Genomic DNA, 27,764 nt, shown 5'->3' on the forward strand with positions numbered 1-27,764 from the left:
TCATAACTACATAATAGCAGCAAACAAAAGAACTCCCAGTATGCAACACTGATCTCATTTCAGTTTGAAGTGAATTGCACTGCTGTGACTGCCAACTACTGCAGGGAAAGGGATCTAAAAGCCGCGTATAACACACAAATGGACCAACAACAATTTGCAAGTCTGGTTAGCTAGACTTGTTCGATAAACTCGTTAGTTCGTTAAATGGCGTTAGAGACTTCTTTTTCTAAAATAGCCCTTTGGCAGCTGGTATGTCCCCGTTAAAACTGACTTCTAAAGGATTTAGCTACAGACCTCTCTTCACCAATCAAAAGGTTAAACATGGCTTGTGAACAGGAAATGACTAGAACTGGTTGAAAAATTTGAAACAAAATGTGTTCCCATAAGAAAGAGGGGTTTTGTTGAAATGAAATGTTTCCATCTAAATGAACAAGAGAAATATGTTATTCTGGGTCAGCATTGACCTGTGTCCTAATCCAATCCAGTGCCTCAAGGGAGTTGTAGTTCCAGGTCTCTCATGCCCCCGTTGTCCCCTATTGGCCCAGCTGCCTGGCTGGACGACATTTGCCATGACCCACTATGGTCCCTCCCTGTTGCCATATCCTCGTGGCGCATCCAGGACAGGGAATCACTAAGGTCATTAGGGATCTAGAGCTACTGCACTCATAATGAACCGCAACAGCTCAGGTGGATGTAGAGATTAGGGTAAACCCAAATGGAAATGTAATGGGTTTGTTTCAAGTTGACAAAGTGAAATGAAATGTTTAAATTCAGGTGTGTTGATTGAAATGTTTTGACATTTCCAAATCAAAATATTCATTTGGAATGTGTTTGTTCTACAGAAAGTTTTGAGATTTCAACTTTTTCTCTCAATTTGGAATAAAAACAAATGGCAAAATATCAGAATTTCCTGAATTCCACCTACTTAGCCAATCTCTTAGCTCATTGTCTGCGGTCCCTCTCCTCCCCCCCCCCTTTTGCTTGTCTGCATCTTCCACACACACGTTCTTCTATGCTGTCCCCTGTGCACAGATCACTCTCCCACTCCATGGTATTGGGGCATCCTTCTCCACACTAAGGGCTTGTCTACACTACGTGCCGGATCGGCGGGCAGCGATCGATCCAGCCGGATCGATCTAGCATAGACGCGATAAATCGACCGCTGAGCACTCTCCCGTCGACTCCGATACTCCACCAGAACAAGGAGCGCAAGCGGAGTCGACGGGGGAGCATCAGCTGTTGACTTACCACAGTGAAGACACCGCGGTAAGTAGCTCTAAGTATGTCGACTTCAGCTACACTATTCATGTAGCTGAAGTTGCGTATCTTAGATCAACCCCGCGTGGTAGTGTAGACAAGCCCTGATTGTTTGGGCTGCACACATGCAGGGACTTGCCCATAGGACTACATAAAACACTTGAATCATTCAAGGAGCTCCAGTTGCTCATAGAAATAGAGAAAGCTCTCTCCCTGCCATTCAATGGACAACGTGTCCTTCCCATCACGCTGCTGACAGTGTGTGTCAGTATTCCCTGGTGGCCCGGTTACACAGGTCAGCTTTCTGGATTCATGAAAACTCTGCCTATGGACACAGCTTTTCCAAATCTGGTCACACGTGAGAGGAGAAGACAACCTGTCCAAAACAAATTAATTGACCTGTTAACTAGAGCTGGTCAAAAATATTTCATCAATCATTTTTTTTCAACCATTTTTGTGAACCATTTTGGTCAACGTTTCCTACATTTTCAACATCCACAGCAACAACAACCCCCCAACATTTTCTGTTAAAAAGCAAAACACAATTTGTTTTTTATTAAAAATATTGGGTTTTGATAAACTTTTTGTTTTCAAAAACAAAATGTTACTAAAAACAGTTTTTGAACTCACACGACTTTTTATTTTTTTTGGTTTAAAAATGTAATAAAGTTTGGGAAAAAAAGACTGTTTTAAATATTTCCACTAAAACAATGGAAGACCTTTGTTATATTACTGTAAGTATGTGCATCAAGGTTCTTCTTGATCCTTATTATACAGAAACCTAATCCGGTTTAAAAGCTGTTTGCTGTGGCAGTGCAGAATTCTGAAGCAAAATGCGTGTGTGCTCATTGGAACGTCAGTATCCAAACGCTTGGGTAGATGAGAATTATTTCACAACAGCACATGGTTTAGCTCTGTGGCAAACAGCAGGTTTTGCCTATTGCTTGCAGCTACAAGACGACAATTTTTTTTCTGCTTGTGTTTTGAAAGGCATGATTACAGAAAGCTTTTCCTTATATTTAGCCTTCACACCCTTCCCTTATTAGCACATCATCTTTAAGGAGAAATGAAGAAAGATATTAACTCGAATAAACATGTTACATCAGAAAACCTATGAAGCTGAATATAATTGCTGTGCCCAATTGCCGTGCTGGCTACAGACCCCAGCTGGGTGATTTCCATTCACTCTTAGGCTCATGAGAAGCTGATCTTTGACAGGGTTCCTACTGACTTTCTCTTTGACACCTACAGCATCTTGGAAGTGTGTTCTGATTTTCCCTTTGTAACTAGATGAGAATGACAAGATGCAGCATAAGGATTTTGCTTTACTTACTGAAGATTAGTATGTTGCTCTTACTACATAGAAAATATCCACATGTGAAACTGACAGTACAATAAATCCCTCCTACAAATGCCATTCTATGACACCAAAGTTAGCACTTCAGAAGACAAGAATGCAAGGCAGACTAGAACCTACTGCCCCTTTTTGAGCTGCATAGGCGATATGTGGCATAAGTCAGAGGAACTATTCTGAAGAGCAAAGGATCAGAAGAGGGGCAGAATTCCTCTGATCCGTTACAGAGGTTCATCTGACTGTTTAGGGCCATGACAATACAAATCAGTGCAGAGGGGGAAGAGATAATGTGTACCTCATAAAGAGTGGGAGGAATTGGGGTCATGGTCAATCAACTCGTTGATATGAGGGTCAGCAATGTGAAGGGAAACAGGAAACCTGTGGAGGGCGCATGCCCCAACCTGCTGACTTTCACGTACTCAGGAAAAAAGTACTCTTCGTGTGATGCTTGAATTGTCAGGCCCTCTAGCTTCTCTAGAACACCCAGTCCCACCGACAACAGTGGGATGTGATTTGTGTGTGTATATATAGGACTCGGGTTGTATATGGCTATCAGCGTTAGCAAATGCTTGCATGCAAGGGAACTACAAGGGTTAGTATAATGTGACCTCAACCTGTTTGTTTCCATTGGGCACCACAGTGATACAAATAACTCCATCTGGAAAGTATATATTCTTACATGGGGAGTATTCCTTATGTAGCATTTGCTTCCAGATTTCCATGTGCTGGACTTCTCCACATACCCTTTCTAAAGGTGGCTGGAAAACTGATCCCCCACCCCCATATGTACACAAGAACAATATCTTTTTGAAATTTCCCTTTTGGGAAATTCTGATTTTTGTGGGTAAGGGTTCCCCCAATATGCACTTTCTTCCTGCCCCCCCCCTTTTTTTTCCCCAACTGGGAAACAGTAAGAAATTATGGGAAAGTTGCAGGGTGGGGGGTGGATAACATCTCATGTTTAAAAGTAACACTACTACAGTTACCACTTAGCAGTGAAATTGTTACTTTCTCTTACTGCCAGAGAGAACATTTTGTTACTCTTTTCCCACTGACACAAGTTAGTTAAAGGTCAGAAAGTCACAGCAGGAGAGGGGGAGGGGATGGTGGGAGGCAAGGAATCCAGAATTTCAAAACAAAAAAATCACTTTCTTTTTTCTCAGGAATTTTTGTTTAAAAATATTGCAAATAAAAAATGTCTTTGATAATTTTTTCCACAATTTTTTTATTTTGTATTGAAACCCTCCTTGACAAAGAACAAAAAATAAAAACAAAACAAAACAAACAACCAAAACAACCAAAAAACACTTTCTGTGAGGAAATGTATTGAGCATCTCAAATTGCCACTTGCGTCTGCAGATGTTTCATGGCTGTCTTTGGTTGCTCAGTGTGTTTTGGGCTACACAGTGGATTTGCTATTTTGTTTCTTGAGTAAATTAATACAGATTTTTCTACCTCTCTACTGTGTAGCAGAGAGAAGCCTGCGACCCTGGTAACCCTTATTCATAACAGTCACCCTTTCTCCCATGACAAATCACATTGACTTCAATGGGACTACTCACATGAGTAAGTAGTGGGTAAAGTGTGTAGGATCCTCGTTCCTTACTTTCTAGCGACCACTGAAAGCCCCAGTGAGCCATGCATGTTTCATTTAAACAAGTCCATGACAAAGAGCTTTCGACTGACATCAGTCCATGCTGGCTAAAGCAATAAATATGTTCAATGTGTAACCATGAGCCATGTAATTTAACTCAGCTTTTTAAAAATCGTCCTAGTGTTGATTGGCAGCTCTGATTGTCTTGTCCATTTTTTTTAATGTGGTGGATGGATGGGGATCAAATGACTAACCGCACCTTTTTCTCTTGCAGTTATTGTTTTAATCTGCAGCTCTTCGGATGTTAGGTCTATCATGCTGGAAGCCAAACATCTAGGGCTGGTGAATGGGAAATTTGTGTTCTTCGTTTTGCAGCAGGTCAGTGGCAACCTGGCGAGTATTGCTCCAAGATGGTTTATTAGCACTTGTTTTTGTCAGTCTGGAACCTGTCACCAGCAGAGAATTGACATTAAAAATGGTGTAGCAAGAAATCTTTATAAACCAACGTACAGTAAAGATGGCCCTGACTCTGCACCCCAGTTTGTGCTAGCAGATCACAGTTCAAGCCCAAGCTCAGTAACTGCACTTTGAACTAAGAGCGCCATCACTTTAAGCCACTTACTGTACCCTCAACTCATTTTTCTCTTTCAGGACAATTTTTTGAAAGAGGCACTGAGCAGCGAGAAGAACAGCAGTGTACTTGAAGCCTACCAGCCAGTGTTTTTGATTTCCCTCAACCCTTACGGAGGATACACTATGTATTCAGATTTTCTGAAGCAGGTCCATGAAAAACTGAAGGGACAGCCATTTTACAGCTCACTTGCTTCAGAAGAAGAGGTTTGATATGGTCCTCTCTAATTGCTGCACGTGTGGCCACTGGGTTCAATTCATACCAAGGGCCATCTCCCTCTTGTGCAACTTGTGTGTGTAGTTCTGCTGATTCCACCAGGAGTACTTACTTGAATGAGGTGGCCTGAGATCAGAAACATATGTGGGTCACCCATTTATTGATTTTCAGTGGGTGGTGATGATATTGCCAGTTAAGTAGAAGGGTGACTTGAACCATTTCTATAGAGGTTTTCCTTCACTCTCATGCCATCCTATCTGGACATTGATCCTGGTTGCTTTTCTATACAGAGGATCAAATTCGTATGTATGTAGACACAGCTCCAATTGCAGTCAATGGAAAATTGCACCTGCTTACACCAGGGCTGAATTTGGCTCAGAAATTCACTGTTGACTTTGTCCCAAGGTTTAAAGCAACAGAGGGTCCTGTGGCACCTTTGAGACTGGGGGTACATCTACACTACAGGGGGGAGTCGATTTAAGATACGCAAATTCAGCTACGTGAATAGCGTAGCTGAATTCGACGTATTGCAGCCGACTTACCCCGTTGTGAGGACGGCGGCAAAATCGACTTCTGCGGCTTTCTGTCGGCGGCGCTTACTACCACCTCCGCTGGTGGAGTAAGAGCACCGATTCGGGGATCGATTGTCGCGTCCCAACGGGACGCGATAAATCGATCCCGGAGAGGTCGATTTCTACCCGTCGATTCAGGCGGGTAGTATAGACCTAGCCTAACAGAAGTACTGGGAGCATAAGCTTTCGTGGGTAAGAACCTCACTTCTTCAGATGCAAGAAGTGAGGTTCTTACCCACGAAAGCTTATGCTCCCAGTACTTCTGTTAGTCTCAAAGGTGCCACAGGACCCTCTGTTGCTTTTTACAGATTCAGACTAACACGGCTACCCCTCTGATACTTGATCCCAAGGTTTAGTATCAGTCCTATAACGTTTATATGGAAATTTTGTAAGCAAACCCTATATTCATTCTCTAGGGAGAAGGACCTTCTGTCTAAGTCCTTTATCTCTGAAGCTGAAACATTGCTTTTCCATCTTGCGCTTTTCAGGTGAGTTCTTACTCTGCCTACCTGCACGATGCAGTCCTGCTCTATGCCCTGTCCATAAGGGAAATGTTAAAAGAAGGCAAAGATATCAGCAATGGACGGGCACTTGTCAACACTTTGAAAGGCTACAACAAAACTCGTTTGTATGGTAAGCTGCTGATGGGGAGACTTTGTCAATCACATGCAACTGACTGAAATTAAGCCTCTCATGAGTTAGCACACTTCTTATTGTCTTAGAGGGAAGATTTTCTTGATTTTCTCTGGGCAGTGTGCAAAGTAACATCTTAGTTCAAATTAATCCTTTTTTTTTAAAAAAAATTTTAAATACTGATGAATTGTAGAAGTTTTGCAAAGGTATGTAAGGTTGGATTCTGTTCTCAGTTATCGGAGTGTAAATCCAGAGGAACTCAATCCAGAGAACTAGAAATATTATCCTACTTTTTTTTGCTAAAATGGTGGCTTGCTTGTAACCATTCATTTTTCTTTTCTTTTTATACCTTAGCAAACACCAGCTCTTAGCGACCCCCACGTCTGTCATTTAAAAACAAACAAACAAAAAAAGAGTTTTAGTGCTGGCCAAGGTGTACTTCCCATGTTCCCCTTTTTGCAGAAATGGTAACAAAGCATTATTGTGCTGGGGTTTATAAAAAACAAATACCAAGAAAGTAAGGAAGGGGTGTAGGTGGGCACTACATACCCAGAGCTGCTTTAGTTGGAACTGTTTCTTGTCTACATAAACTCTTTGTTTCCAAAATTGCTTTGACATTTTTAACTTTGAAAAATGTTGACCAGCTCCATAGTTAGCAGGGTGTCGTCTTCTATTGAAAATGGGTCCCTGAAGCTTACTTGGCCACCAGACAACTTCAGCTCCAGTTCACTCCAGTTGCAAATCAGGTTCCTGATTCCCCTCCAGTTCCCTCTGAGCTGGGCAGTTCTACCAGTCCCACTGCAGCCCCTGGCTTCTCTGGAAAGGCTTTCTCACAGAAAGACTTCCCAGAGAAAAGTCCTGCCCCGCTCCTGAACTGACAACTCCTTCCCCCTTGGTTTAAAGGGTTCCACAACCCTCCTTCATGGGCCAGTGCTGCAATTCAAGCAGGCTTCTCCGGCCCACCAGTCCTCAGGTTCTTGAACTCCTACACTTCTTCCCTTTGGTTCCAGGGCCCCACAGCCCTCCTTCTTAGGTATATGCTATGGTTCAGGCAGGCTCACTTGGAGGGTGCCTGGCTTGTACTTAGCTGGGTGTCAGCTCCCTACCACCACCAGCCTGTTAGCTACTAGTGCTAAAGAAGGAACATGGAATTAACCTTGAACCAAAAAAAAGCCCAGCAGTGTTGAGTGAGTATGCTATGTACTCTTTTCTCTTCCTAGGGGTTACTGGCCTGGTGTACATCGATGAATCAGGTGAGAGGTGGATGGATTACTCTGTATATTGTCTGCAGAAAGCTGGGAATTCATCACAGTTCGTTCCTATTCTTAATTATGATGTTGAGAGAAAAACAATCAGGTACTGTGGGTAATATTTTTAAGTGAAAATACAATATTGAAAGTAGCTTATGGGTGATAAGTCACCCCTGTTCAGAGAGCAAGCACAAGGTCTTGAAGTTGTACTTAAGCCCTCAATATTGGGCGTATGTGTTACATAGGCCTTGTCAGAGCCTCTGCACAGGGGTGAAATTCACTGGTTGTGAACATGACTGCCCAGTGGCCGATGCGAACACAAGATTTTCTGAGAGTACTGCCTTAGAGTTAATTCTAGGACAGTGTTTCTCAAAGTTTTGTATTGGTGACCCCTTTCACACAGCAAACCTATGAGTGCAACCCATCTTATAAATTAAAAATACTTTTTTTGTATTTAACATTATTATAAATGCAGGAGGCAAAGTGGGGTTTGGGAGTGGAGGCTGTGACAGGCTCACGATCCCCCCCATGTAATAACCTTGTGACCCCCTGAGAACAGTTTGAGAACCCCTGTTCTTGGAACTGCTGCAGATATAACTTCTCAGAGCTTAGTTAGAGCAAATGAGAGAGCCTTATATAAGTAGAATATGTTTTGTGTTTTAGTCTTATTGTATATGACAAGTATATGCTCTGATATTGAACTCATATGAAGGTGGCCTCTTTTCTGTAGTGCAGGTCACACACATAAGTTACATGTATACAAATATGGCATGTTATCTCAGTTTGAGAAACATGCATCCTTGTTTCCACTTGTCTTTTCTATTAGAGCAAACTTTGTTAACATGAAAATGTCTTACACAAGCAGACAATATCACCTGAAAGTAATGGCTCTGCTGAAAGGAAATCAATTGCCAACCTTAACTGAATGTATCTGATAGTCCATTAGCAGGTTCCAAATTGGAGCATGTTGATAATTAGTAGGGTGGTTGTGTTTTTTTTAAAAAGAGTATTAATTACAGGCAGGTAGATAATTTCCAGTGAAACACTTTCCTGTTGGAAAACAGGGTTTCAATAAAAATGTTTGATTTTTACAAAATATTTTGGTTTTTTGAAAATTTTCATTTCATTGGTAGTTGCACCGCCCCATGCACACACTTTCTGACCTTTTTCCAACCTTCGGCAGCTGAAAAAGAGCAACAAAGTATAGGGGACACTGTTATGTGCTGAAAGTGTTTCTTTCTCTTTGAATGTGTTATTTTCAACACTTTAACTGTTTGCTAACAGACAGAAGTTGGGAAATGTTAAGGAAGTGTTGGAAAGTGGTGAGAAATCCCATTTTTAGCACCGTTTTGCTGTTTAAGACTGTACAAATGTGTTACACCAGTTTTGAATAGTATAAAGGTCTCAAAAGTAGGCTTCCCCCCATGTTGTACCTTTTTGTCAATGAGCAAAAAAGGGGGAAAGAAAAAAGGGTAAATAGCTCAAAATTTAGCAACTTAAAATTTTTCAGCTTTAAAAAGCTGAAATGAAATATATTTGAATTTGAAATGAAGCAAAAAAAATCATTGTGTTTCTACATATTGATTTGAAAGAAACATACATCTAAGGGGAAAAGAGTTTCAGGAGAGTTGGCCATTTCTCAAAGAAACAATGTTAAAAGGGCAAGAGCAAATTATCCTGATAGGAAGGCAAGATGGGAAGAACCGTAAGAGGCTAATATGGCTCCATCAGGAGCTCTTTAAGGACTTGAAACTCAAAAAGGAATAATACAGTAAGTGGAAACATTGCTAAGGATGAGTACAAAAGAATAGTACCAATATGTAGGGACAAAATCAGAAAGGCTAAATGAACCTAGCAAGGGACATAAAAGGCAAGAAGAAGAGGTTCTATAAATATATAGAAGCAAGAGAAAGATGATGGAAAATGTAGGTCCTCTATTTAGTGGGGAAGGAGAGCTAATAATGGACAACATCAAGAAGGCTAAGGTATTTAATGCCTATTTTGCTTCGGTTGTCACTAAAAAGGTAAATTGTGACCAGATACTTATCACAGTTAATATTAACAAGAAGGTAGGAATGCAAATCAACATAGGAAAAGAACAGATTGAAGAATATTTAGATAAGTTTAGATGTATTTAAGTCAGAAGGGCATGATAAAATTCATCCTAGGGTATTTAAGGAACTAGCTGAATCAATCTCGAACCCCTTAGGTCTGGTCTACACTGGGGGTGGGGGGGATCGATCTAAGATATGCAACTTCAGCTACGAGAATAGAATTAGAATTACTTACTTTGCATCCTCGTGGCGCGGGATCAACTTTGCTTCCTCCTCTCGCCGAGCTGGAGTTCAGCAGTCGATGGGAGAGCGATCGGGGATCGATTTATCACATCTACACTATACGCGATCCGGCGGGTGAAGTCCCTGAGCCCTGGAGAAGAGCAAACGTAGTACCTATCTTTAAAAAGGGAGGGGGGGAAAAGGGGACCAGGAAATTATAGACCAATCAGCTGAACTTCGGTTCCTGAAAAGATATTGGAATAAACTATCAAACAATCAATTTGTAAGCACTTAGAGGATAATAAGGTTGTAAGTAATAGCCAACATGGATTTGTCAAGAAGAAATCATGCCATACCAACCTAATTCCTTCTTTGATGCAGTTACTGGCTTAGAGGATGGGGGAATCTGTAGACATGATATACCTTGATTTTAGTAAGCATTTTGACACAGTCCCACATGACATTCTTATGAACTAGGGAAATATGATCTGGATAAAGTATTATAAGGTTGGTGCAAAACTGGTTGAAAGACTGTACTCAGTGAGTAGTGGTCAGTAATTTGCTGTCAAACTGGGAGGACATGCGTCGTGGGGTCCTGCATGGGTTTGCTCTGGGGCCAGTGCTATACAATATTTTGATTAATGACTTGGATAATGGTGTGGAAAACACACATAAAATGTGTGGGTGACACCAAGCTGGGAGGGGTTGCTACCACTTTGGACGACAGGATTAAAATTCAAAATGACCTTGACAAATTGGAGAATTGGTTTGAAATTAGCAAGATGAAATTCAATAAAGACAAGAGCAAAGTACTACACTTAGGAAGAAAAAATCAGACGTGTAACTACAAAATGGAAAATAACTAGGTAGGTGGTAGTACTGCTGACATGGGTCTGGGGATTAGAGTGAATCACAAATTGAATGAGAGTCAACACTGATGCAGTTGTGGAAAAGGCTATTATTGTTCTGGGGGCGTATTAACAGGAGTGTTGTATGTAAGACACAGGAGGTAATTGTCCTGTTCTATTTGATATTGGTGAGGCCTCAGCTGGAGTACTGTGTCCAGTTCTGGGTGCCGCACTTTAAGGAGGTTGTGGACAAATTGGAGAGAGTGCAGAGAAGAGCAACAAAGGTGATAAAAGCTTTAGAAAAACCTGACCTATAAGGAAAGGTAAAGAACAGGGCATGTTTTGTCTTGAGAAAAGAAGACTGAGAGGAGCCTCTGATCAATTGTTCTCCATGTCCACTGAAGGTAGGACAAGAAGTAAAGGGCTTAATCTACAGCAAGGGAGCTTTAGGTTAGATATTAGGAAAAACTTTCTAACTACTATATATGGATAGTTAAGCTCTGGAATAGGCTTCCAAGGGAGGTTGTGGAATCCCTGTCATTGGAGATTTCTAGACAAACATCTGTTAGGGATGGTCTAGGTGTAATTCACCCTGCCTCACCACAGGGAGCTGAACTAGAGGATCTCTTGAGGTCCCTTCCAGCCGTACGTTTCTATAATTCTATAACAAAATATGTGTTCCATTTCATTTCAAACCCCCCTGCAGAAAATCAGACATTTTTGAGCAAAATATTTCAAAAGGATTTTTTTTCTGGTAAAAATTTGTGTGTGTGTGTGGGGGGGGGGGGGGGGAATCACATTTTCCGATCAGCTCTAGTATTTATGAGCTTTAGAAATGATGCCAATTTTGTGTTCCCTGTTGGAAAATAACTTTAGGAAAGGAGGACAGGCGATAGAAATGGGCACTTACATTTATCTGTTTCCATCTATAGCCCAACCACAGAAATTGCCTACATCAGCTGGCTGGCTGACTTTCCTCCCAAAGACAGACCGTACTGTGGGTTTTATAATGAACAGTGTGAAACTTCAGTTATAAGTGAGTATGGTCATACTTAATGAGATCAGCACTCTTGGGCACATGAGCAGGGGAAAGAGACAAAGGAAATACTTTGCTGCTATTTATCATCTTTCATTCAAAGATCAAAGAAGCTTTTTATAAACATTAATTAATGAAATCTCACAATACCTCAGAAAAGGAGAAACTTTGTGAGTGTGTCTACAGTATACCATCCTCATTTTATAGGGAAATTGAGGCAAAGAAAGGCTGAGACTTAGGACCAAGATTTAAAAAAACGGATACTTAAATTTACATACCTAAATCCATATTTATGCACTTAAATAAGTAGAGCTATTGTGTGCTCAGACTTCTGAAAATTAGGCTATTATTTAGGTGTCAGTACTACATCCATATTTAGATTTTTTTTGAAAATGTAGGCTAGTATTTGAAAAGGTGTCAGCTAATCTTTGGTGATACCCATTTTTTGGGTTCACAACTAGTGACACTTAGGGCTGATTTTCACAAGTGGTGAGCACCGACATCTCCAGTTGAAGCCAGTCTGAGCAGTGAGTAATCCGCGTCTCTGAAAGTCAGGAGGGGGGTAGCTATGTAGGAAATGTTAGGAGGGCATTATTCCGCTGGATTCTCCACAAGGAGCCAATTAAATTGGTGTTCCAGCTGTTTTATGCTGCCTGAGTGGTGCAAAGCCCCTGGATTGGAACCAGGGATCAACCAAGCATATGATATCAATATGAAGCAAGGTGACAACTCACTCCTGAAAAAAATCACCTGTTTGGTTGTGCCATCCAGATTTTTTTCTGCCTCCATATAGCTGGGGATGATCTGTATCATGTCTTTTAACAGGTACGCCAGTGACCGTTCTGATTGTCGTCCTGTTGGTAACCGCCTCAGGAGCTGCCAGCATAATGGTGTTTTTAAAGATCCAGGAAAGGAAGCTGCAAAAGCAAATGGATGACATCTGGTGGAAAATAAACTACAATGATATTATTATGCTTAAAGATCATAAGGTAAAGCAAGACCTTGAAATACCAGGAATCACACTAGTTATAAATGATTCTCTGAGAGAAGGGATCCATAAATTTGTCATCATTTTAGCAATTAATAAGAACATAAGAATCGCCTTACTGGGTCAGACCAAAGGTCCATCTAGCCCAGTATCCTGTCTACCGACAGTGGCCAATGCCAGGTGCCCCAGAAGGAGTGAACCTAACAGGCAATGATCAAGTGATCTCTCTCCTGTCATCCCTCTCCATCCTCTGACAAACAGAGGCTTTTGTCATGACGTTGGAGAAATTTACTGACAGCAAAGTACATAAGCATGTCCTTACTTTAAGCACTTAAGTAGTCTTATTTAAATCAATAGGCCTACTCTTGTGCTTGAGGTTAGGCATGCACCTGAGTACTTTGCAGTATCAGGGCCTAAGGAGTTAATGGGTCAAACCATGACCTGGGTTACACTGATGGAATCTGGAGTGATTACTTTGCAGCAGTAGATGCCCAGTACAGGACTGGGTCCTTATACTGTGGTGATCTGATCTGCGTTGCCTGGCAATGTTATGTCAGGTACACTTTTCCCCAATGATTTCGAAAACATTTTCTCAGCATATTCCTCACTAATGGGTGAAATTCACTGCTACACAGAGGAGCAGCACAAGGCATATTCAGTACAACAGTTCTACTTACACCTTAGTTGAAAATTGTTTGGAGAGGGCTCATATTAGTCCTGTGTCAACCCTGGACATAACCCTCAGGGCTTAAATATAGAGCTTTGTGAATACCGATTTATTCAGTTCACTGGCTGAACAGAAAAATTAAAAAAATATATTTCAGGTTAGTCGGAAATGATTGTTCTCCATCTTTTTCAGAGAACTGAAAAAGTAAAAAAAAATTCATTTAAAAAAATGTTTTCATGGTTTTATTAAAAGTAAAATTGGGGGAAATACCAAAATAAAATATTTTTCCAAAATGAAAAGACGTTTCTGAATTTTTTTTTTCTACTGGAACAATTGGCCAAAATTGATCTGAATTTGTGAATTGTTTTGGTCAACCCAAATCTGCATTTTTGTGTGTGGGGAAAAAAACCAACCATTTCTCATGAATTTGTTTTTGCCAATTTCTATTTGTGTGTCATGTACTTTGTGCTGGTCCTCTGTATAGGAGTGAAGCCCAAGCATATGTAATTTCCTTCTACATCAGGTTTGGATGGCATCTTGCTTTTCATTACCTATGTTTTGTCTTTATTATTTATGGTAAGCACTGCAGGAAAACCCATTACTGGGTTTCTTCCTCATCAGTTTGTCTTTGTCAATATGGGCAAGTCTTAGGTTTGTCAAAATTTAACTAGGTTATTTATGAAGTTTTAACAGTATCACATCTCTTGTGTTTTCTCCTAAAGGATCATTTTGAGCTATCACAAACAAGCACACCAGTGTCTAAAGGACAAGAAAGTGTTGGGTCCAGTTTGATATTTTCAAGCAATTGGCGGTCTGGGTTGAAGGACAAGCAGGGGAAAGATGTATTTTATACCGCAATAGGTCTTTACCAGGTACGACTACAAAGGGAGATTAGGTGAGCTTCAGTAGGTGTACTTTCTGCTCTGTTATGTTAACTGTGTCCTTTTTGGTTTCCTTTGTGCGGCTTTGGGTGCTCTGTACAGGTGAATAGGGCACAAGATGGCCAAAAGAATAAAAGTCACAGTAGTTCTCAGGATTCACAGGTAGGACTGTGAAACTGATGGCACTAATTTACTAAGATTGCTGATAAATGTCCAGCTCTGCTTTGCCAAAAATGGCAGATTGCAGAAATGTCCTATATGAAATTCTCGCAGAGACGGAGTCAGAGTTTTTGGGTAGCATAATTGGCCTTCCAAAAGCATGACATATCTTATGAGTCTTAACTTACCGGCTATATAATATAGTATATATACTATGACAGCATTACAGTTCTTGGTAATTCTTCTATGAGTACATTATTTCATCTGCAGAAAGTTGTTCTGAAAATATATGCTATATCGATTAACATCATTGGGCAGAATGTTATACAAGAGAACCTAAATTAAAACCACTTCCAGACTGTATCGTCTGTGACAACCATTGGTAATTTAACTGTTAGCACAGGGTCTTCATTTGACTACCATGCTTTGTTACAGTCAACTGGTTTCCCAATATAAATTTGGCACCTTTCCCTCAGAACCCTTAAAAATTGATTTAAAAGGCAATTTCAACTTTGTCACTGGGCAAGTTAGTAATCCAATACCTTGTACAATGAAACTTATATTGGTCATCTCTTATGGCTGCGTGTCTGTACAGGGAAAGATACATTTAGCCATTTTAACATATGGTGGTTCTAAACTTCTAAGCACATGCTATATTTTCTCATAGGTGCCTTCATAACCTTTTTGTGCAGCTCTCTTCCAAACAGTTTCTGTGTTAAAGTACTGTATGTTGGATTCCACCTTTCTGAATATTTGTTTCAGGGAACTCTTGTTGCAATCAGGTACATTGACAACCAAACAGATGCCTGGATTCGGAAACAGTCAGTCCTTCATGAAGTTCAGATGGTAAGGTTCAACCTCAACATGATCCTCCTATGCCCGACTGAAATGAATGCTCAGTGGTTTGAGCATTGGCCTGCTAAACCCAGGGTTGTGAGTTCAATCCTTGAGGGGGCCACTTAGGGATCTGGGGCAAAAATCAGTACTTGGCCCTGCTAGTGAAGGCAGGGGGCTAGACTCGATGATCTTTCAGGGTCCCTTCCAGTTCTATGTGATAGGTGTCTCTCTCTCTCTCTATATATATATATACTGTAAGTACTGCTGAATCTGGCAACTGGCCCATCTATCTTCAGCAAGCTGAAATACACATCCAGAGCCTTCAATATTTTGTTGGTGTTGAATTTGGGAGAAGATTGGATTCTACTTAGGCTTCATCAGTGTCATGCATTTTGGTTTTGGGCACCTCTATATTAAAAAGGTATTGACAAGCTGGAGGAGAAGACCAATAACAAATAGGACTTAACTGAGTGACAGGAGGGACTGACATTTTAGGAGAGCTCCTGGGCCAGATTGTGATACCTTTTCTCATGTTGAGTGTTAATCTTACTCCTGAAGTAATTCTCTTGATTTCAGTGGGTCTAATCATGGTTCACGGTTCTATTCAATGTAAGTAAGAGTGTCAGAATCTGGCCCCAAAGGACTAAATATTTATACTGTGAAGATAAACCAGGGAAATAACTACCTTTCCATCTTCAAGGTAGAAACATTAAGAAGGGAGAGGAATTGTCTAGGATGGTCCAAAGGGGTATTTTCAGGGGCTGTGAAGAAGCTATTAAGCTGAAATAATGGGGATTGTACTAATAGTGGTGATCTATCAGGCTAGAATAGACTCCTGGAAATGGTGGAAGCTCCAATGCTTGAATCATTTGAAGCAAGACTAATGTCAGGAATAGAAAATATATTGTAGAGGCATTCCTGAACTAGCCAGGTTTGGACAAGGACGAGCTAATGACCTTTTCATTTCTACCTCGTAGGATTCTTGTAGTAAACGATGACGAAGGAACAACTTAGGGGTGGTGCTGTAATGTAAACAAATGTGTTTAACGAGGCCTCTTTGCTTTCAGATGCGCGAGTTGAGGCATGAGAATCTGGTGGCCTTCTTTGGTATATGCACTGAAATTCCCAATATCTGTATTATTACAGAGTACTGCAAGAAAGGAAGCCTAAAGGTGAGAACACCAGCATCATTTATATCAATAAACTTAGGGTTGACTTGTAAGAGAGCTTGCAAAAGAGCTGTTCTGAGCTCTAGCCTAGCTCCTCACCCACCTTTTGTTTGTTAGCTGTTTTTGCTGCTTACTCTTGCTCTGATATCAGGACTTTCCTAGCTTCTAATAGCTAGGACTTCACGTGCACATGTCCCTTCCTACTCCTATGCATCTTCATTGCTTTAGTGTTCAGTTCTTTCTTATGTGCAACCATTTTGTGAATACCAGATATGAGAAGCAGAATAGCACCCTGGACAACAATAAAAAAACAGACATTACACCACAGAGGCAGTGAGTATTAGGACATCTTATTTACCAAGAAACATCTTATTTACTCAGCTTATTACATAAAACATAAGAATGGCACTACTGGGTCAGACCAAGGGTCCATCTAGCCCAGTATCCTGTCTTCCAACAGTGGCCAGTGCCAGGTGCCCCAGAGGGAATGAACAGAACAGGCAATTATCAAGTGATCCATCCCCTGTTGCTCATTCCCAGCTTCTGTAACTTAGGGTACGTCTATACCCAGCCGCTAGTTCGGCGGCTGGCAATCGAACTTCTGGGTTCGACTTATCGCGTCTTGTCTGGACGCGATAAGTCGAACCCGGAAGTGTTCGCCGTCGACTGTGGTACTCCAGCTAGACGAGAGGAGTACCGCGGAGTCGACGGGGGAGCCTGTCTGCCGCGTGTGGACCGAGGTAAGATCGAACTAAGGTACTTCGAACTTCAGCTACGTTATTCACGTAGCTGAAGTTGCGTACCTTAGTTCGATTTCGGGGGTTAGTGTAGACCAAGCCTTATTGTGTAATAAAGCTCTACAGAATTTGTATGTGAATATGGAATCAAGTTTGTAATTGCCACTTGCCCAATAGCGATACATACAGACTATTCTCAGCAACTGCTGATTTGGAGACCCGTACACATGTATTAGGAAATAAGTTTTCCGTTTCCAATAAATGTTCACAGAGCAAATAGGCTGAGTTCAGTTCCATGCACTCACTGCATCTCAGTCTGATGAGATTCAGTCCAATGTCATTCTGAACGTTTTTGTTTTTCAGGACATTTTGATGAACTCTGATATTGAATTGGATTGGATATTCAAACTCTCTCTCGCCTATGATATAGTCAATGTGAGTATGACATTGAATTGTTTTCTGATAGAAAACCTTATTTAAAAAGTTATGGAGCCTAGAAACGCTTATTGCTCTGGACTTTGAACATGTCAGAGACAAAAATGAGAATAATACACTATCCTGCTGGAGCCAGATGGAAGTGTTGGGTTTGCATTTGATAGGGGGTTAAGGAAGTTGTTATTGCAAATTATCCTTATTTTGTTGCATGTATTTATTTCATTCATTTGGAGTTCTGTTGCAGTGACTTATGCTTACACCATTAAACAAACCCCAAAGTAAACATTTGTTATACATAGGAAAAAAAGGGGGTGGACAGTTAAAAATAAAATGTAAAAAGTTCTAAAGTTTTGAGACAATTGTTTGACATTGTAAGCTCTTCAGGACTGGACCGGCCATTCAAAAAAGAACTAGATAAGTTCATGGAGGATAGGTTCATCAATAGCTATTAGCGAGGATGGATAGGGATGGTGTCCCTAGCCTCTGTTTGCCAGCAACTGGGAATGGGCGATGGAATGGATCACTTGATGATTACCTGTTGTGTTCATTCCCTCTGGGGCACCTGGCATTAGGGTGACCAGATGTCCCGATATTTAACCCTTTGTCCTGCATCCCGATCAATGTACAGTTGGGACGCCATTTGTCCCGATATTCAGGTAAGGAGGCAAGCGGGAAGGAGGTGCCGACTCTGTGGGTGCTCCAGGGTTGGAGCACCCACGGGGAAAAATTGCAGCCAAGCTCCCCCCTCCTTGCCTCCTTCTTCCCCCCTCCCCCCAATGCGCCATGTCCCCGCTCCTCCCCCACTCCGAGCGCTTCCCACCGCCTAACAGCTGTTTGGTGGCGCTTAGCGCTTTCCAGGAGGGAGGAGCGGGGACGTGGCACGCTCAGGGGAGGAGGTGGAGAAGAGGCAGGGCAGGGCTGGGGACTTGGAGGTGGAGCGAAGGCGAATGCTTGGGTGGGAAGAGGCAGGAGGGGGGCGAGCACCCACCCGGCAGAGAGGAAGTCAGCGCCATAGGGGTGAGTGGCGGGAGGGGGGCTGAAGAGGCGAGTGAGTGGCGAGCAGGCGGGGGTGGGGGGTGGGGAGGGACGCAGCAAGCCAGCAGGGGGCCACGGGATGAGGAAGGGGTGGTGGGGGGAGGGGCCCCAGAGCGGGGAGGGGGCAGGACCGGGGGCAGGGGGGGGGCAGAGCTTGGAAGGAGCAGGGGTGGCCTGTGGGCGGGGCTGACGGCACCCCAATGTGTCCCGATATTTTAGTGTTGTGATCTGGTCACCATATCTGGCACTGGCCACTGTCGGAAGACAGGATACTGGGCTCGATGGACCTTTGGTCTGACCCAGTACGGCTGTTCTTATGTATTTACTACATACAAAAACTGAGCACAAAGGAAGCCTAACCTGGTTGAGGCTTCTAGACAGTACTGCAATATGAACAACCGTAATAAATAATACACAAAACCATTATTTTAACATGTTTCTCTTTTCATTTGTACAGAGTTGTTTTCCAAAAGCAAAATTTTTGCTTGAAAATTTATAGATGCTACTAAATAGGGGGGAGGGAAGGAATTCCATTCCGATTTTCTTGTTAAAGTCCGATTCTGGTTTGTGTGTGTTGTTAAGACACAAGATGGGAGTGAGGAGAAAGGGGGAAAGATTACCAAATGATACAAGAGGTTGCTTCTGTTTCTGATACTTGTTGGTCATTTACTTGAAGACCCGTAGTGCGTGGCCTGTGACTCACGTAGCCACTTTTGTAACCTGGCTTTATTCACCTGGTCCTGGCAAATATTTTGCTACATTCCTTTGTCTGGTTTGTGAAAGTGAAGGGACTGTCCCCTTGCTGAGGTGCACATGCTCCCAAGGTAGGCAGGAAGGAGTATGGCCATCCTGCTACATCCAAAGGAATAGGCCACACCTTTCTAGTCATGAATTTCATTCTTCAGTAAGGAATGAATGAAAAGTGCTAAGTAAAATGATTTGTTTGTGTGACAGCAGTGGAAAAAGGCCTCTCTGGATTGGGGCTCCATTGTGTTAGGTGCTGTACAAACACACAGTAGGAATAAGTGCCTGCCCTGAAGAGTTTGTAATCTAAAGTTTTGGTCCAATGATTAGGCCATAAGTCTACGATGTAGGAGAGAGAGGTTCATTTCCCATCTCTGCCACAGACTCTCCTATATGATCTTGGGCAAGTCACCTAGGCCTAGATTTTTAAAGGTGTTGTAGTGCTCAGTGTCACAATATCTAACTAATTAGGAGTCTGTCTTGTTTTCAAAAGTGATTTAGGCACTTAAGAGTCTTACAATGGTATTTAAGCTCTAAGCTCCTAAATCGCTTTTGAAAACAAGACAGGCTCCTAATTCAGCTGGGCATTGCAATGCTGAGTGCCACAATGCCTAAATACCTGAAAAAATCTGGGCCTAAGTCTGTTTCTCAGTGCCCCATCCATATAGGGATAATAGTACTTCCTTACCTCACAAGGGTGTTGTCAGGATAAATACGATAAAGAATGTGAGGTGCTCACATACTATTGTGGTGGGGAGTGTCACATTTCAGAGCCACCTCGCCTGTATTTCTCTGCAGTGGTCCAGCAAGGGTACGCCCTGTCAGGTTTCCAGCTCCCTTGCCCGTCACCTCTCTTGGTGAGTCTCGCTCTCGGCTGACTGGGGTATTTCCAGGCTGCACAGTCCCATGACTGTACTGTTATTCCCACACTGCCCAAGCAGGCCTGCTTGCTTTGTCTTCAGAGACGGTTAGCAGTACGACTGCCTACAGTTATGTTACTACACAGCTCTTTCTAAGCAAGCCTGTTTGAGTCTCAAGGTAAAAGCATTACAGAGAAAACCTATTAAAATCATTAGAAGAACCTACACGCATGCTAACAAGCTTACCAGAGTTCACCCCTACCCCAACATGGGCTCTGGTAGGAACAGTCCTTCACTACTCTGTCCAAGCAGGGGGGCTGGAACAATTTGTATAGGGGAAGTGCTGAGAGCCATTGAACCAAACTGTTAACCCTGTATGTGATGGAAACCACTTCCTGCCGGGGGGTGCGGCAGCACCCCTAGTTCCAGCACCTATGTGCCCAAGGGGTTTCCTTGTGGTACCAAGTTCATCACCGCTTCAGCTCAGAACAAGCATGCAGTCTTTTGGGGCTGGGCCCTCAGCAAGCCAAGTTTCTCCAAACCTTCCCTAAGAATTGGGGCTCTTCTTAGAGCAGAAATAGTGCCCCGAGCCTGTCTGAAAACAGGCTATTTAACCAAAAATCTTTTCTTTGGCCTTGGCTACACTGGCGCTGTTCAGCGCTGCAACTTGCTGCGCTCAGGGGTGTGAAAACGCCCCCCCCCCCCCAGCGCAGCAAGTGCAGCGCTGTAAAGCGCCAGTATAATCAGTATAATCACCTCGGAGAGGTGGAGTACATACAGTGTTGTGAGAGAGCTCTCGCAGCGCTGGTGGCGCGACTACACTCACCCTTCACAGCGCTGCCGCGGCAGCACTGTGAATTTCCAAGTGTAGCCAAGGCCTTTGTCTGTTGGTCCCTGGAGGATTCAGTTTGAACTAATATATGTGGACCCCACCAGATGGTTTCAATAACCAGAGGAAATACATTACCATCTCCATATTCCTGGAAGAGTTACATACAATTCTACAATAACACAGTTGCATTTTTAATACAATGAGCCCCCAAAATTTCAAACCAAACTCCATAAGGTTTAACTTAATTCAGGAAAGTATCAGGGGGTAGCAGTGTTAGTCTGGATCTGAATTAAGAATGGAAATTTCCATTACATGCGTCTGACGAAGTGGGTATTCACCCACGAAAGCTTATGCTCCAATACATCTGATAGTCTATAAGGTGCCACAGGACTCTTTGTTGCTTAATTCAGGAAAGTTTATCTTCAGTCCATCAGGTTTGTCCAGGGTATAGAATCATATTGTCAGTCTGTCACAGGGACGATATTAAATACCCAAGACATCTAGGTAGAGAGGTCAGAGATTCCATGTGGGCAAAGGGATTTGTGAAAACGTCTAACGTAAGGCCAGATACCCTGGGTGAGTGGAGGGAATGAGGACAACAGTAGCAGTGATAGGCCTGGTCCCCACTAAGTCCCCAAATTGGACTAAGGTACGCAAATTCAGCTACGTTAATAACGTAGCTGAATTCGAAGTACCTTAGTCCGAACTTACCGCGGTCCAGACGCGGCAGGAAGTCTCCCCCTGTCGATGCCGCGTACTCCTCTCGGCGAGCTGGAGTACCGGCGCCGACTGTGAGCACTTCCGGGATCGATTCGGGATCGATTTATTGCGTCTTAACCAGACGCGATAAATCGATCCCAGAACATCGATGGCGTGCCGCCGGACCAGCCGGTAAGTGAAGACTAGGCCTTAGAAGAATGTGGCTATCCAGACAAAATGTGGGCATAACTAGTAGGTTTCTGGATGGGTTTGGCCAAAGCAGACCATTGCTACAAATAGCCTGGACAACGTAATGGAAAAAAGACTAGCATAGATACGATGAGATTTAGGGACGAACGCCCTGGTGTTTCTGACCAGAACCAGCTGAACCAAGAGCTGGTTACATTTGCTGTTTGTTGCATTGACAGCCAGAACTACCCCCGCCATCCACTGGGGGTATTTTATTCTGGCTGGTGCTTCTATAGCCACCACTCTAAAGTCACCCGGTCCCTGGTTTTGTAGGGGATGTTGTTTCTTCACAGAAGCCCATTGAACTCCCATGGAAATCTGAAACCTACTAACTGTTTGGTGGACAGTCGCATGCAAGTGAAACTGTGTGGATTTGGGCTATGGGAGTTGAAGTATGGAAAGAAATACCGAGTAATTACTGAGAAAAATACCAACTATGCAGGTAAGTGGATTATACAAGAATTTCAAGCACAAGGGATGCACCAAAACCACGATTGATGGATTCCTCTAGCGGATGCTTTCCTTCATCCTGGTCTTCACACACATTTTATCTGCAACACCTCTTTGAATATTGGTGATTGGAACACAGCTTTTGGAAATTACAGAGGGTTTTTTTTTTTTTTTTAATTCCAGTAATGCTGCCTATAGATGAGCAAATAGCAGCAAATAATGCATATGATCAGTTTTTGTCTCTATTTTGCTCAATAATTGTCTTTGAGCAGCTTATGATTTTCTACAATTTGTTGTTTGAAAATGTTTGCTGAATAATTTTGGTAAATAATTTTTGGTCGGTAGCTGTGGATGAATTAAGGCATAAATGCTATAGACATTTATCAATATTGATAAATGCAAAGTAACGCACACTGGAAAACATAATCCCAACTATACATTTAAAATGATGGGGTCTAAATTAGCTGTTACGATTCAAGAAAGAGATTTTGGAGACACTGTGGATAGTTCTCGGAAAACATCCACTCAATGTGCAGCAGCAGTCAAAAAAGCGAACAGAATGTTGGGAATCATTAAGAAAGGGATCGATAAGACAGAAAATATCATATTGCCTCTATATAAATCCATGGCATTCCCACATCTTGAATACTGCATGCAGATGTGGTTACCCCATCTCAAAAAAAGATATATTAGAATTGGAAAAGTTTAAGAAAAGGGCAACAAAAATGATTAGGGCTGTGGAACGGCTTCTGTTAGAAGGAGAGATTAATAAAACTGGGACTTTTCAGCTTGGGGGAAAAAAAGACGACTAAGGTGGGATATGATTGAGGTCTATATAATCATGACTGGTGTGGAGAGAGTAAATAAGGAAGTGTTATTTACTCCTTCTCATAACACAAGAACTAGGGGTAATTAATGAAATTAATAGGCAGCAGGTTTAAAACAAATAAAAGGAAGTATTTCTTCACACAACGCACAGCCAACCTGTGGCACTATTTGCCAGAGGATGTTGTGAAGGCGAAGACTATAACAGGGTTCACAAAAGAACTAGATAAATTCGTGGAGGATAGGTCCATCAATGGCTATTAGCCAGGATGGGCAGGAATTGTGTCCCTAGCCTCTGTTTGCCAGAAACTGGGAATGGGCAACAGGGTATGGATCACTTCATGATTACCTGTTCTGTTCATTCCCTCTGGGGCAACTGGCATTGGCCACTGACAGACGACAGGATACTAGGTTAGATAGATCTTTGGTCTGACCCAGTATGGCTATTCTTATGTTCTTATAGACCTGTGCCTAAAGCCCTAGGTTCTGGAATCATTTGGTTACAGGAGAATCACTATTTTTATATAAATAAAGGCAAAGAAAGAAAAGAGGGGGAACCCCCCCCAATTCTAGCCTTTATAGTTGCAAAGAAAAGCTTGAAAATGTGACTCAAGTGCAACTGATGTAGTGAAGTCTGCCTGAGTCTGCAGGTGGCTGAAACAATAGCTCTGAGACGTGTTAACAGCCTCATGCATCTGAACAGGGTGCTTACTCCAAGGGCCACAGCTGTGAGGAGTCATACCGATACCACCCTGGCTTCTCCCCAGTCCACAAAGGCCTCACTACCACACTCAGAGTATCTTTCCAGGCACAGTTTTATTTCCCAGATGTAGGCAAACAAATCCCAAAATAGTTCCTCAGCCCACTCTCGGCTACAACTCCCAGGGGATTTCCACCTTTGCCTTACTCAGACCTCTCTCCTCCCGCTTCAGGGCCTGTTGCAAGATCCTTCTGTGCTCTTTTAACAAAGCACCACCCAGGAGGCTCTTCCCCCCTCCCCGCCGGTTCCCACTGCCCCGCCTCCTGGGGGGCTCTGGCATCCTTTCCCAGGGAACTTCCTGCTGCTTCTGCCCCCGCGCTTCCAGACAGCCTGGCTCTTTATGGCTGCAGGTGCTGCTCTCCCCTCCTAATTGGCTGAACTGGGAGACCCTGTTCTAGCACAGGGGAGCGAGGTCTGCTTCATTTATATCACCCTGTGACCCTGACCAAGGCCAGCTCCAGGCACCAGCTGACCAAGCACGTGCTTGGGGCGGCACCTTGTAAGGGGCAGCCAATCTTGGGGTTGCGGGGGGCGGTCGGGGTTCTTTTTTTTTTTTTTTGGTTCGGCGGGGCGGTGCTTGAGGGTTTTTTTGTTTGTTTTTGTTTCAGCAGCGCAGCGCCCGGGGTGTGTGTGTGTGTGTGTGTTTCAGCGGCGGGGCGCCCAGGCTGTGTGTGTGTGTGTGTGTGTTTCGGCAGTGCAGCGTGCCGGGTGTGTGTGTGTGTGTTACAGCACGGTGGTGCGGCGCTTGGCGGGGGGCGTGTTACGGCAGGGCGGCCCTCTTTTTTTTTTTGCTTGGGGCGGCAAAAAAGTTAGAGCTGGCCCTGACCCTGACAGAGGACTCCACATGTGGGCCTTCCCCTCCCAGCTACTGGGAGCCCATTCTCTGTTTTTACCCCTATTCTCCCAAAGGGGGTCTTGCTGCCACTTCGGGGGGGGGGGGGGGGGTCGGGAAGGAGCGCCCTTGCTGCTGCCTGCCCCTCTCTAGCTAGCTACCAGGCAGTGGTGTTGTGTGGATGAATGAGTGCCTGCAAGCGGCAGAGAAATTCTCAGTTGGATGACACTATAAAAGCACAAACCATCCCAAATAGTGTTCAGAATTTTAAAAGGCTGTCTAGCCTGTTCTTTGCCGCTGATGAGTTTGACCCAGCTGAAGCACAGACTTCCTTGCTGTTTCCTATTTTGCCTTGTAGATCTCTATTGGACAGCCCCAGAACTGCTCAGGATGGGGGAATTTCCATTCCATGGGACCCAAAAGGGGGATGTCTACAGCTTTGCTATAATTATGAGGGAGCTGATTTATAACAATGAGGATGGCCCGTTCCAAGACCTGAACAAGGAAGCAGAAGGTAGAACTTTGTTCCTCTCTTTGTACTCCATTTCCAGATGGTCTTCCCTCTGTGAGCACATTTTTGTATCCTGGAGTTACCCTAAATGTAGTAGGTCTTCACTGCAAATAAAATGTGTTTTTAAAATTCAGATTAGCTGTGACCCGTGTTAGCTAACTGTGGTTAAAATAGCAGTGAAAACACAACTAACTCAGGTTAGCAGGTAGCATTCAACCTCAGACTCCCGTATAGGTTTTAACCTGCGCTGCCATCTCTTTAATGTTATTTTAACCCAGATTAGCCAGAGCGGGTTAGCTATTCTGAGTTAGGAACACACCTTTAATTTGCAGAGTAGATGCACCCTTGGGATGCAAGAGACTTTTTGTACGCCGAATATTATGAATGAGTATAGGCAGATAATTGTATTGCATAACTATCTGCTTGCTAAGGATAGACACCTTTGGTCTTTGGAGAGTCACACAGGCTTAACTGTATATATGTTTTAAGTGATTTTGCAACTTTGCCTAATAAAGCATAAGAATTTAGAACTTAATCTGAGCAAGAGTTCCATACTGGTTTCCTAACCTTGTATTGATTTCCTGTCACTATTTCTCATTGCTTCCCGCATTATAAGAAAAAAAATCACAATTGCTTTGTTTAGCTTTGATTCAAATACAGCAGCAACTGTCTTCTCCCACAAACTCCTATAGTCCACATATCGTATCTCCTTGAGGTGCATTACTCTTAGGAAAACCTGTCTCTCTTGTTTGACCTTCTATCGATCTGAATAAATTCCATGTTGTCTATTCTGTTCAGATAATAGGGCTCTATATACCTTTTTATCTGACTTTATGTGCAAATTAAATGCATCAGAGCAAAGTGAAGTGTAGTAATTGCTCAGCTGAACATAGTACCAATGAAAACACCACACCATTCACACTTTGGAGCTATTCAACAGCCTGCAGTATTATGGCATGTGCCAAGTTACTACAACTACACTCTGAAATCCCTGTATCTGAGGCCTGGTCTACACTACGGGGGGATTGATCTAAGTTACGCAACTTCAGCTACGTGAATAATGACAGTGTGAGTCGACTGCTGCCACTCCCCCGTGGACTCTGCCTGCTCCTCTCGCGGCGGTGGAGTACAGAAGTCGACGGGAGAGCGCTCGGGGGTTGATTTATCGCGTCTAGATTAGACACGATAAATCAATCCCCGCTGGATCGATTGCTGCCCGCCGATCAGTGGGTAGTGTAGACATACCCTAAGAGGAAAGAGTATTAATCTATAGAGACAGATTTGGAGGCACAATTTTCCTCAGCACTCCAGGGTGTGTGAACACTGCCTGTGGGATGGTACAAATGGCTTCCTTCTTCTAAACTAGCCAGCTGCATGGGTTGCATAGAAGAAGCAGACCCTAAGCTCATCCAGGTGAAAGACTGTGATTTGCTCTGACCCTTATGTGAGGTGCATAAGAGAAAGGGAATCTCCATGCAGTCTCTGTTTTTCCTCCTCTCAGATGCCTGCATTAAGGACCAGGACAATTTGCTCCAAAGTTAGGGACACTAAAATAATTAATAGACTCAAATCCTGATTGATCACATTTGCTAAATACAGAGATAATAAACCGACTCAGGGACCCAACTGTACTTGTCCCACTGCGGCCATCCCTGTCAACAGAGAAATGCAGTGAAAGGATCATTGCAATGCTTAGAACATGTTGGGATGAAGATCCAGGGAGAAGGCCAACGTTCTCCTCTGTGAAGAGAGGGTTAAGAGATGCAAGCCCCGAAGGGTGAGTCTTTCTTACCTGTTTTAGAATGATACCAGATATACATTGTGCTTTTCATCCAGCAGGCTCCCAAAGTGTTTTATAGATGGCATCCATTACATAGGGATTACTCACACATCGCTGAAATGCAGCTGCATCAGAGATGGGATGTAGCAGCTGTTTAACAGCCCACAGCACCACTGCAGGATAGTTTAGAACAGGAAAATAAAGAGTTAGATTTTCCCAATATCTCACCTTTCTGACTATAAGGATAGTAAAGTTCTGGACTAGACTTCCAAGAGAGGTTGTGGAATCCCATCACTGGAGGTTGGACAAACACCTGACAGGAACGGTATAGATTACTTGGTCGTGCCTCATCACAAAGGGCTGGACTAGATGACCTCTCAAGGCCCTTCCAGCCCTACATTTCTGTCATTGTATGAATAATGTCCAGCTGAAACCACAGTTGAGGGGTGGGGTGGCGGTTAAATGGATGTAGTTAACTTGAAATCTAGTCAGTTTTTAAAAGAGAGTTTAAAGTTCTTTCCCAGAACTGTAGCTCCTCCCTGTCAATGTTTGCATTTTCGCAATCACATTTTTCCTAGTGGTGAAATGTTTTTCTTTCCTCTCTTGACTGAAAGACTCACATGGTGGAAACTGTGGGCTATACAGGA

The 27,764-nt window shown here is 43.0% G+C and overlaps 1 protein-coding gene and 1 long non-coding RNA gene across 5 annotated transcripts in view; one reads left to right on the forward strand and one right to left on the reverse strand.

Moving 5' to 3' along the window:
• Positions 1–27,764, forward strand: part of LOC117880708 (guanylate cyclase 2G-like) — a 50,597-nt gene that overhangs the window by 6,779 nt on the left and 16,054 nt on the right. For all 3 annotated transcript variants that reach the window (XR_004646597.1, XR_004646596.1, XM_034777113.1), the window contains exons 3-15: positions 4,480–4,583; positions 4,857–5,042; positions 6,113–6,257; positions 7,478–7,613; positions 11,564–11,667; positions 12,493–12,656; positions 14,045–14,194; positions 15,125–15,208; positions 16,267–16,371; positions 17,469–17,540; positions 22,233–22,401; positions 25,185–25,340; positions 26,937–27,114. Coding sequence is in view for 1 of the 3 variants with exons in the window: in XM_034777113.1 (XP_034633004.1) it covers positions 4,480–4,583; positions 4,857–5,042; positions 6,113–6,257; positions 7,478–7,613; positions 11,564–11,667; positions 12,493–12,656; positions 14,045–14,194; positions 15,125–15,208; positions 16,267–16,371; positions 17,469–17,540; positions 22,233–22,401; positions 25,185–25,340; positions 26,937–27,114 (1,753 nt within the window). In the remaining 2 variants the exon portion in view is untranslated. The remainder of the gene's footprint in view (positions 1–4,479; positions 4,584–4,856; positions 5,043–6,112; positions 6,258–7,477; positions 7,614–11,563; positions 11,668–12,492; positions 12,657–14,044; positions 14,195–15,124; positions 15,209–16,266; positions 16,372–17,468; positions 17,541–22,232; positions 22,402–25,184; positions 25,341–26,936; positions 27,115–27,764) is intronic.
• On the reverse strand, positions 1,389–27,764 carry LOC117880709. Of its 2 annotated transcripts, XR_004646599.1 has the most exons (5): positions 27,346–27,764; positions 12,418–12,584; positions 9,797–9,934; positions 4,465–4,651; positions 1,389–1,633 (listed from the first exon to the last, which is right to left on the reverse strand). It is a non-coding gene; the product is annotated as an uncharacterized LOC117880709 (long non-coding RNA). The 2 variants fall into 2 exon arrangements; XR_004646598.1 differs by lacking the exon at positions 1,389–1,633 and having other exon boundaries at positions 3,830–4,651.

The sequence above is a fragment of the Trachemys scripta genome, chromosome 7 (assembly GCF_013100865.1).
Source record: "Trachemys scripta elegans isolate TJP31775 chromosome 7, CAS_Tse_1.0, whole genome shotgun sequence".
Lineage (NCBI taxonomy): Eukaryota > Metazoa > Chordata > Testudines > Emydidae > Trachemys > Trachemys scripta.